At 48.2% G+C, this 11,311-nt stretch overlaps 1 protein-coding gene and 1 non-coding gene across 2 annotated transcripts; both read right to left on the bottom strand.

Annotated features, from left to right (window-relative positions):
* Positions 1-288: 288 nt before the first annotated feature.
* Positions 289-7,080, bottom strand: CIDEB (cell death inducing DFFA like effector b). Its single transcript, XM_053262862.1, has 5 exons — positions 6,948-7,080; positions 4,994-5,138; positions 3,546-3,695; positions 1,469-1,659; positions 289-561 (listed from the first exon to the last, which is right to left on the bottom strand). Exons 1-5 carry the CDS (start codon positions 6,986-6,988, stop codon positions 423-425), a joined length of 666 nt encoding a protein of 221 aa, XP_053118837.1. The 5' UTR covers positions 6,989-7,080; the 3' UTR covers positions 289-422.
* Positions 7,081-10,770: 3,690 nt separating this feature from the next.
* Positions 10,771-10,841, bottom strand: TRNAG-GCC (transfer RNA glycine (anticodon GCC)). The gene has a single exon. It is a non-coding gene; the product is annotated as a tRNA-Gly (tRNA).
* Positions 10,842-11,311: the final 470 nt, after the last annotated feature.

Here is an 11,311-nt window from a genome sequence, read left to right as displayed (position 1 = left end):
ATATCAGGCCTTGGGTATAGGGCAGGGTCCATAGCTCGGGGATAGAGGACCTGCTTGCAATGCAGAAGGTCCAGCTTCAGTCTCTTGACACCTCGGAGAACCTCTGCCAATCAGAGTAGACAGTACTGAGCTAGAGAAGCCAATAGGCTGACTCGGTATAGGGCAACACTTTATCGATTGGTCGTAAACTGCCTAAATCCGCCAGGCCATCCTTGGCCCTGCATAGATCGTTCTTTGGCGCCCTCTATTGGTTTTTGTGGGAAAAGATGGTTCGGAGTCCTCCACGTGTTGGTGTTTTGAAATACCTTTTTAATTTGCCGTCCCAGATTTAAATCCCAGCCTTGCCGTTGGCTGGGCTGCAGCAAGAATGGGGTGGTGGTTGGGAATTCAGCCTCGCTGCTGCGGGAGCAGGAGCGGAGGCCTCAGTCTTCATAGCTTTGCAGTCTGGCGTTACGGTGCCTGCTCTCGCCGCCCTCCAGGATTCGATGGATGTAGTGGGCAGCCCCCAGGAGGATGTGGCCCACGCCTTGCATGACAGCCGATGTGACCCGTAGTATCTCCCTTGGGGTGGGGGAGAGATGGGTGGTTCAGAAGGTGTATGATCCGAGGGCTGGAGCGCCTTCCTTACAAGGAAAGGCAACAGCACTTGGGCTTTTTATGTCTTAGAAAAGAAGACTGTAATGGGGGACTTGAGAGAGGCTTATAAAATTATGCATGGGGTGGAGAGAGCGGATAGGGTGAAGGTTCTAGAAGGGGTAATCTAGTGAAATGCTGGTGGACTGAGGACAGATGCAAGGAAGGGCTTCACACAGTGATTTTTTTTAAATCTGTGGAACTCACTGCCACATGATGTGCGGATGGCCACTAGTTTGGAGAGCTTTAACAAGGGATTAGACAAATTTGCAGAGGGCAGGTCTACCAATGGCTACTAATCTTGATGTCTATAGGCTACCCTCTGGCTTCGGAGACCTTTGAATACTAGTTGCAGGGGAGCAACGGTGGGAGAGGAGTGTGCCTTTGCTGCTTGTGGGCTTCCAAGAGCCACTGGGTGGGCCGCTCTGGGATACTGGATTAGAGAGGCCTTGGGCCTGATCCAGCAGGGCTCGTTTTTATCAGCCCGGGCCAGCTAGCCAGAGGACGGGAGGTGGCTTTCCCAGCACAGTGCTTGGAGGGCTGGACCATGTCCCATCACTGGCCTCTTCTCTCCCCACCCCTCAGTGGCCACCTTTAGTGCAAGCATTCTCAGCCTTAGATCCCTAGATGATGTTGGACTACAACTCCCATCATCCTCAGCCACAATGATCTTTGGCCACTTTGGCAGGGGATGATGGGACCTATAGTACATCATTATCTGGGGCTGAGAAACCTAGCCTTAAGCTTCCTGGCTGTGCCTGCTCTCCTGGGGGGTGGTGTTATGAGGGCAGGGGGTGCGTCATGGGGGCAGGGGGTGCAAGCCCCACAATCTCACCTCAGCACCTTCTTGGGTCCCAGGCACTTGAAGTCGCAGCTCATGGAGTAGAGCCCGTAGAAGGTGGCCGAGATGTTGAGGCTGCCGAAGAGGTCGCGTGGGTTGAGCTTGTAGATGTCAAAAGTGATGCGGGCGATGTCCCGGCTGTTGCGCGGCTTCTCCCGGCTGAGCGCGTACGACCGGCTCCCGCCCTGCAGGGGACGGAGGGAAAGAGGTTCGGTTCTCCAGCAGTTGGACTGCAACTCCCATCATCCCCTGCTGCAATGGCTTCTTCCTTTAGCCACCCCAGCTCTAGTCACATGTTACCTTCCATGCACGAACACCTTGGGTTCAGTGTGTGCGTGCACGGTCCTTCACACGTATTCAATCCTTCCTGTCTGTACCCTGCGTTGGAAGGAACCTGTTCCCAGGCTCACATTTAAAAAGATCACGTGGACATCATCAGCACCTTCCTGATGAGGCTAGCCTACAGCAGCTGGGTCTCGTTAGTTTGGGAAAGAGGCAACTATGGGGAGACATGATTGAGGTGTATAAAATGATGCATGGATTTACTGGTCAATGGACCTGAATAAAGAAGATTGATTGACTGATGCACGGAGTAGAGAGAATGGACAGAGATTTTTTTCTCCCTCTCTCGCAACACTAGAAGAGAGGAGAGCTGGTCTTGTGGTAGCAAGCATGACTTGTCCCCTTAGCTAAGCAGGGTCCACCCTGGTTGCATATGAAAGGGAGACTAGATGTGTGAGCACTGGAAGATATTCCTCTTAAGGGATGGAGCTGCTCTGGGAAGAGCAGAAGGTTTCAAGTTCCCTCCCTGGCAGCATCTCCAAGATAGGGCGTCCTATGTTCCTAGAAGCTGGAGTCATCCTATGAAACTGACAGCCAAGAAATTTAGGACCCACAGAAGGAAGTACTTTTTTACACAGCACATAATTAATCTATGGAATTCTCTACCACGGGATGTGGTGATGGCCACCAGCTTGGATGGCTTTAAATGGGGCTTAGAAAAATTCATGGAAGACAGGTCGATCAGTAGCTACTAGTCTGGTGGCTATAGGCCACCTCCAGCCTCAGAGGCGAGATGCCTCTGAATCCCAGGTGCAGCGGAGCTACAGCAGGAGGAGAGAGGGCATGCCCTCACCTCTTGCCTGTGGGCTTCTCAGAGGCATTTGGTGGGCCATCGTGGGAAACGAGATGCTAGACCAAAAGTGGTATATAAATATTTCTCATATTCGTATTTGCACAGCATTATAGGCTTGTCTACACCATTGCTTGAATTTAGGTCAGTAGTTTGCAAGCTGTGGTCCTGATGTTGCTGAACTACAATCCCCACCATCCCCAGCCACAGTAACTTGCAGCTTGGGGTGATGGGAGTTGTAGTTCAGCAGCATCTGGAGGACCACAGCTTGCAAACCCCTGATCTGGGTTTATTGTGGGTTACCAACGATAGTGTGGTTCTATGTGGACCCACCACGTCAAGGAGGGGATCTTGGCCTGGGTTCACATAGTCAGGTTTCTCTTCCAGTGTTGGTAACCCACATGGACCTTACATTCCGATGCTTCTGTGAACAAGCCTCATGTCTGAATGGAATGACTCCTGTACGCACATACCGCGCAACATCCAAAAAAGACTCCCGTCTCTGGGTCAGCCTCTGTACCACTTCACACCTTGCATACAACCCCCAGAATACCAATAGTCTGTAGTAGACCCCACCATCCCGATCTTCTCTCTTCCCCTTTGAATGGCTCACCTTATTTTGCCTCAAAGCAACCTACTTGGGTAGAACTGAGCAGATCTTGAATAAGGGTGGGGTGGGGTGGAGATTTCAACCCAGGGTGCCTGGGCCTAAAGCTGTCCATATGTCAGACTCCCAGTCCTGCTGGCCTGCGGTGTCTAACATCTGCAGATGTGTGCTGCTCTGTTAATCACTCTCCCTTTAATCCAGCTATTTGGATAAAGCAGGAGTTCTTGGACAGTTGTGGCAGGGGATGATGGGAGTTGTAGTCCCACCACTGCTGGGAACTCAACTCCTGAGATCAAGGGGACTTGGCCGTGTGTGTCGGCTCTGCCTCTCACCTTGGCGTGGCTCCACTTCTGACCCTTCTCCAGGACCATCAAGGTGGTGTTATCGTCCAGAACCTCAAAGAACTCCTCCGTCTCTACCAGGGTACCGTCTTCCTCCAGCACCAAGGAAATGATCCGCGAGACCAGCAGCGTCTCCCTTGCCTGAGTCGGGAGAAGACACAGGCTGAGACTTACTTATTTATTAATTTAACACATTTGTATACTGCCCCAAATGCAAGACTTCTGGGTTGAGAGACCACAGTTATTGGTGCTTCTCACATCAGGGCTCTGCACGTGCTAATTTATTTATTTTGCCTATTTCTCTCCTGCCCAACATATACATCTCTGGGCAGTTTACACAGATACAAAATAAAAGGAATCCTGCACCAAGGTAGTCCGTGTTTGGGGCCCTGAAAAGCTCAGTCCCGTGACTTGTGTTTAAATTAAACTGAGCAGGTTTTGCAAGTTGTTTTGCAGAATTGTGCTATTTTTACTCGTCAGCGTAATAGTGCTTTCATGGAGTCTCATCCCTCATGGCTAGAAATCTCACCCAATGACCTCTTTTCTCTTTAAGATTTCAGCTGGCTTGGCTCACACCCTTCCAAGCATATCTTTGCAACCTGAAGGGCCAGGAGCCGGGGCTTACTGGCCAGCGTGGTGTAGTGGTTAGAGTGCGGGACTAGGACCGGGGAGACCCGAGTTCAAATCCCCATCCAGCCATGAGACTTGCTGGGTGACTCTGGGCCAGTCACTTCTCTCTTGGCCTAACCTACTTCACAGGGTTGTTGTGAAAGAGAAACTCAAGTATGTAGTACACCGCTCTGGGCTCCTTGGAGGAAGAGCGGGATATAATGTAAATAATAATAATAATAAACAACAAACAGTGATTCTCAGGAAAGTGGCATCTGCCGTGACATATTCTGCACTCCCAGGAACATGCAACGGTGTGTTCCCCCCTCACCAAAGCCCTGTAAGATGGGCTGCTGATGATCCCATTTTGTAGATGAGAAGACTGAGGCAGTGATTTATCCAAAGACTATTAGTGGAGTCTGTGGCAGAGGTGACCATTGAACTCCGAACCAAGTGCAGCTCTCTGCTTTTGTGGCAGCAAGCATGAATGGACCCCTTTATTAAGTAGGGTCTGCTCTGGTTTACATTTGGATGGGAGAGTACGTGTGTGAACACTATAAGAAATTCCCTTTAGGGGATGGGGCCGCTCTGGGAAGAGCACCTGCATGCTTGGATGAAGAAGGTTCCAAGTTCCCTCCCTGGCCGCATCTCCAGATAGGGCTGAGAGAGACTCCTGCCTGCAGCTTTGGAGAAGCTGCTGCCAGTCTGGGTAGACAACACAGAGCTAGATGGACCAAGGGTCTGACTCAGTATCTGGCAGCTTCCTATAGTCCCATGTCCCCCCGCTCACCATCAAAACAGGGATCTGGAGGGGAGGGAAGCACACCCACCTTGACCAGCAACTCCTTCAGGGTCCCTGCGGTCAGCCCCTTCCGCACGCTGCGCTTGTGGTCACATACCCGGAAGGGCCGCTGGGGCGGGGGATTCGGGGCCCAAACGCGCCGTGTGAGTTCTGAGCCTACATTTGATACTGACCTGTAGGGCAGAGAGCGTCACACGGGCAATGAATCCGGCTCGACCTCTTAAAGACAGACGTCGTCATATTTTCATACCACCCTATTTACCACCTCGGGGTGTTTTACAATTTAAACCAGACAGCAACTAGAACCTAAAACTTTCATTTAAATGATAAGTGAAGGCGTGTGGGTTGGGACTAATTTGAAGTTGGGTGCCGTAGCATGCATTGGAGCTTCTGCGAAGCGGTCTGCATAAAGGGCCACCATCCCCGCTAAGAGACTCAGGTTGCGGTTGAGTATGTAATGTTGTGCTCTGTGCGAATGTGTGTGTCCCTGTCTATCCTCCATTGGACACACACACACACCCCCTCACACTCCTCACACTCACCCCACTTTCACAGCCAAGGCGCCCCAAAGCAGCTTCCATTTAAATTCCACAAAAAGGCACCCTTGTTTTGGGATACGGGGAGGTGTTCATGGCCCTCTCTTCTGAATGTGGGTGATCCATTCCAGGGAGGGGGCAGGAGTGGCTGGTAGGCTACTGGGCCTAGCTGATGGTAAAAAAAGCAGCTGGCAGAAGCCCCCCCTTAGGGAAACAGAAACACCCACAGGAAAATGAATATTCCTATGTTACGAACTGAGACATTGGGACATACGAAATTGATAGCTGTGAATTGAAACTCTGTGGTGAGGGGGCCTGTAGAACCTCTAAAGGTAAAGTGTGCTGTCGGGGTCGACTCCTGGTAACCATAGAGCCCTGTGGTTGTCTTTGGTAGAATACAGGAGGGGTTGACCATTGCCATCTCCCGCACAGTATGAGATGATGCCTTTCAGCATCTTCCTATATTGCTGCTGGGTGTTTTCCATAGTCTGGGAAACACACCAGTGGGGATTAGAACCTGCAACCCCTGCCTTGGTAGTCAAGCCATTTCCCTGCTGTGCCATTAGAATCCCTAGCACATATTTTGTCGTTTATTCTATAGGAATCTCGGAAAGGCCCGGATCACTCCCTTTATAGCCGGTTTCCCATTCGGAATGTTTTTATTTGCTCTGTCTCCTTTCTCTGACAGGCATTCAAGTATTACATGATTGAACGTTGCCAAGTTCGGTGCCGCTGTCCGTAAAATACGCCACGAGTTAGTTAAGGATACGGACGATGGTACTAGACAGAGTGTGATTATTTATTGTCTTTGTGAAATTGTTACGATGGGTAGTGTTAATGTGGGATAACTGGCCAGAGACTGCAATGAAGTGATTTGATTTGAAACTCCGGTTCAATTTCTCTGATTCTTTTGACAATGATAGCAATAGCAATAGCAATAGCACTTACATTTATATACCGCTCTCTAGCCGGAGCTCTCTAAGCGGTTTACAATGATTTAGCATATTGCCCCCAACATTCTGGGTACTCATTTTACCGACCTCGGAAGGATGGAAGGCTGAGTCAACCTTGAGCCCCTGGTCAGGATCGAACTTGTAACCTTCTGGTTACAGGGCAACAGTTTTTTACCACTGCGCCACCAGGGGCTCTTTGATGCAACTAATATATATATATATCCTGTTTCCCCGAAAGTAAGACCAAGCAGTAATTTCTGATGTACCGCTAATTGCCCTAGTGCATTTTTGGGGGCTAAAATTAATATAAGACACTGTCTTATTTTCGGGGAAACACGGGTACTGTATATATATTTGACCAGTCAAAGTTATCTGTGGTTTGGAAAGAATTGTCAGGGAGGGGAGAGAGGGCTGGGCGACCCTGTTGCCTCCAGACAATCCTCTCACCCCCCACCCTGACCCACAGCTTGTGACCCCCAACCCAGTTACTTACTTTATCAGAGCCGAGGTTGCCAGGGTGTTGATATACTCCATGGTGTCAAGGGGTGGGGGGTGGGGAGACCCTCTGCCTGTCGGTCTGCCCTTCCTTGGTTCCTTGAGCTCACTTCTGCAGGGAAACCTGGCTGTGTTTTGTCCGTCTGGACTCTGGACTGTACAGCTCATGCGCAAGGAGTGGGTGGGGGGCAGGGAAAGGGGGCAAATTCCAAGGTGAGGCTTCGGAGGCCGGGACGGACCGATAACAATGTTCTGAGCAACTTGGCGGGGTTGTCAGCGGAACCAGCTGACTTTGGAACGGCTTGATGGACAGGTGCAAGGACTCTGGACATTTGGATATTAGGAGGAGAGCTGGTCTTGTGGTAGCAAGCATGACTTGTCCCCTTAGCTAAGCAGGGTCTGCCCTGGTTGCATGTGAATGGGAGACTTGATGTGTGAGCACTATAAGATATTCCCATTAGGGGATGGGAAGAGCAGAAGGTTTCAAGTTCCCTCCCTGGCATCATCTCCAAGATAGGACAAGATTTTTTATTTTTTTTTAATAGGACAAGATTTTTTTATTGAACCAACAAATTACCAAAGCATACATTACATTGCCAAAGCACAATTATATACAAAGTGGTTGTTTGTACATCTACATCTCCAAGATAGGGCTGAGAGAGATTCCTGCCTGGAACCTTGGAGAAGCCACTGCCAGTCTGTGAGGACAATACTGGGCTAGATAGACCAATGGTCTGACTCAGTATACAGCAGCTTCCTATGTTCCTATGACAGTGAAGGAAGTGGGGTTCGCTGTGGGGAAAGTTGGGAAGGGGTTGCCAGGGCTTCTTTTGGAACTTATTATTATTATTATTATCATTGGAATAATAATAATTATTATTATTATTATATTATTATAAACTTGGGAAGCTGCCATATACTGAGTCAGACCATAGGTCCATCTTGCTCAGTATTGTCTACACAGACTGGCAGCTGCTCTCCAAGGTTACAGGCAGGAGTCTCTCCCAGCCCTTCCTGGAGATGCTGCCAGGGACTGAAGCTAAGACCTTCTGCCTGCCAAGTGGGTGATCCACCACTGAGCTATGGCCCCATCTCTCTAGGGGGATATCTGACAGCGCACACATGTCATCACCCATCCAAATGCAAACCAAGGCAGACCCTGCTTAGCAAAGGGAACAATCCACGCTCGCTTCCAGAAGACCAGCCTTTGTACAGCGCCTTGAGCTGCATGCAGGAAAAACGAGATGCAGATGAGGTAGATATTGCAAGTAGCCCTTACATGAAGCTGCTTTAAAAAAAATCTTGCCTTTCCTCCAGTTGCTCAGAGCAGAATCCATGGGCCTTCTTCCCTCCTCACCTCCACGTTATCCTCCCAACAAGCCTGCGAGGAAGGTAAGCCTACAAGAGAGTGACTGGCCCAAGATCACCTGTCAATGAACAAGAGGGGCCAAGGAGATGTGAGCCCGAGGGTTTTTATTTTATTTATTGTTAAGTTTATATACCGCCTTTCATTAAAACAATCCCCAGGCGGTTCACAACAGAGTTTAAAAACAAGACTGTAAAAATGACATAATTAAAATATTAAGCTAAAAATATAAATGAAATCTGATTAAAAATTTAAAACACAAGCATAAAAGCATCTAGGCCAGTGTCCTGTGGCCAGCAGTGGCCACTCTGGGAAGCCCATAGGCAGGATGTGAAGGGAGCAGCCCTCCCCTGCTGATTTACCCCAACAACTGGTGCAAAGAGGTATACTGCCTTTGAACATGGAGGCTCCATTAAGTCAACATAGCTTACTGTCCCCAATAGTCTTATCTTCCTCCAGGGATGCATCTAACCCTTGTTTCAATGCCATTTAAGCCAGCACACATGACTTGTGGCAGTAAATTCCCCACGTGAACCCTGCATTGTGTGAAGACAGGCTCTCTTTTGTCTATCCTGAATCCACCCCCGATCAATTTTATTGGGGGACCCGAAGATGAAACACGACTGGAGAAAAATGCCTTTCCTAACCCTCTTATGGTTTTGGAATTTTCTGAGCCGGAAAGGAGATTTTCTAGACAGGCTTGAGGGGATCCTGGCAGTCCATCATTTTAAAACTTAAGGCAAAGGAGCAGAAGACTCCATTTGCTTGTTAGCTTCTTTTATCAGAAAGAGATAAAAATCCAAGTTACAATGTATACTGGAATATATAGTGTGAGCACCTATTTGGAACAGAAAGAAAGAAAGGAATGTATATATAAATTCTAATGCACATAAAAATGAAATTCAAGTAGGGAAGACATCTGGTCAAAAAGGCACTGAATAATTAACCTAATGAATAATTGACCTTAATTAACCAATCATTAATTAATTAATTAATTAATTAATATGATAATTAACCTTAATAATTAACCTTCAGCAAGAAAATAAATATGTCTATGTGTCCTTTGATTTTTAAAAGGAGGATTTACTCCTTTTCTCTTTACATTATAATTTACGGTGGGACGTCTGCAATGTATTGAACAAAGTAAGGAGAGAGGAAATTATTTACATCATTAAATCTGGAGGATATTTCGCCACGGGTGCTTTTTTGCAATTAGGTTGCCATCTTGCTTGTTGTGGAAGGGCTCCTATGCCTTTAACTGCTGTGTGATAGGCTGAAGATACAGCTTCTCCCACTCTTGAAATGCTGTAAGGAAAAATACCTCACTGGTTGAATTTTCCTTTTTTATGCAGCAGCGGAGCTCAGCCCAGGGTGGATGGGTGGGTGGGGGAGAGAAAACCCTACTTCACAAGCCATTTTTAAATCAGTTTAAATCAATATATTAGCCCACATCCAACCCATCGCTGCCTCCAGCCCTCGACTTGGGACATCCTCTGCCTCCCTAGGATCAGGTGATAAGGAGCGATAGAGCTGAGTGTCATCTGCATATTGCTGACAACTCAGTCCGAGTCCCCGGATGACTTCTCCCAGCGGTTTCATGTAGATCTTGAACAGTATGGGGGCAAAACCGAACCCTGCGGGACCCCAAGGGCCGACGGCCAAGGAGCTGAGCTGTCGTCTCCCAGCACCACCTTTTGGACGCTCCCCCCAAGAAAGGACCGAAGCCACTCCAAAGCAGTACTTCCAATCCCTATACTTGAGATGTGGTCCAGAAGGATACCGTGGTTGATGGTATCAAACGCCTCTGAGAGTAAAATGGAGTAGCAATGGTGGAGTATGTATGTTTTGAATTATTATAGCAATGATTTATATGTATAGTTAACGTGAACCAAGCAGAAAGGTAAGCGGGAAGTCAATATTTACCTAATCAAATAAATGAATGTAGTTGGATTGTAAAGCTATTGTAAAAGTCAATAAAATTTTAAAATGCAAAACAAACAACAAAAAACCCGCCGGAAACACATGCTCCAAATCGCCCTCTGTATTTGACGGCTTGTTTTGGTACTTGTCTCTAGGAAACCATCGTCCTTATTTTTACTCTTGGGGGAGCCCTGTTAAAATGGCGTGAGTGTGAATTTCTGGGAGTGGATGCACTTGTCTCTGGTGGGGCACAGAGAGGGCAGAGGTCCCCACACGTGGTCCCCAGATGGGGCAAGCCAGTCTCCAAATTTCCCTCCAAACTCTCCCCTTCCCCCTCTTCTGATATCTTGAAACAGGCCTTTCAGTCAGCCAGTATCAAGACAGAAATCTCCTTGCTTAGCCTGTTATTCTGGATACTCCCAGAAGGTCTTAAAAAGCCACTTCAGGTTTTGCAAAAGGAGGAGGAAGGGTGCATCTTCACTGAAAGGGAGAGAAAGCAAATGCACACTTTGGACCCAAGAAAAGAATCTTTTGTTGCATTGGCCGGGAATCGAACCCGGGCCTCCCGCGTGGCAGGCGAGAATTCTACCACTGAACCACCAATGCGATGAAAAACAGCTGGATTTCTCCTTTGAAATGCGATGCAGTTATATGTATGACGCAATGTAATTACAGTAACAAGAGAAAAGGCAGCAATGGAATGAACTAGCACTGTGGACTTCTGTAGGTTTTCTTTCCTCTTAAATTAAATTAAATTAAATTAAATGATTGTGGTAGCAGGTACCATACAGAGTGTTCTCAACCTTGGGTCTCCAGATGTTGCATTACAGTTTCCATAATCTCCATCCATCTCCAGCAGGGGATGATGGGAGTTGTAGTCCAACAACATCTGGGGCCTGAAGGTTGAGAACCCCTGATGTGGGCAAATAACGAGCTAATGTTATTTAGCTGTGTTATTTAATGTTATTTAGCTGTGGGCCACCTCCAGCCTCAAAGGCAGGATGCCTCTGAGTACCAGTTGCAGGGGAGTCATGGCAGGTGAGAGGGCACGCCCTCAACTCCTGTCTGTGGCTTCT

This window comes from Hemicordylus capensis, chromosome 6 (assembly GCF_027244095.1).
Source record: "Hemicordylus capensis ecotype Gifberg chromosome 6, rHemCap1.1.pri, whole genome shotgun sequence".
Classification (NCBI taxonomy): domain Eukaryota; kingdom Metazoa; phylum Chordata; class Lepidosauria; order Squamata; family Cordylidae; genus Hemicordylus; species Hemicordylus capensis.
The sequence above is the reverse complement of the archived record's forward strand: the minus strand, read 5'-3'. Positions and strand labels throughout refer to the sequence as shown.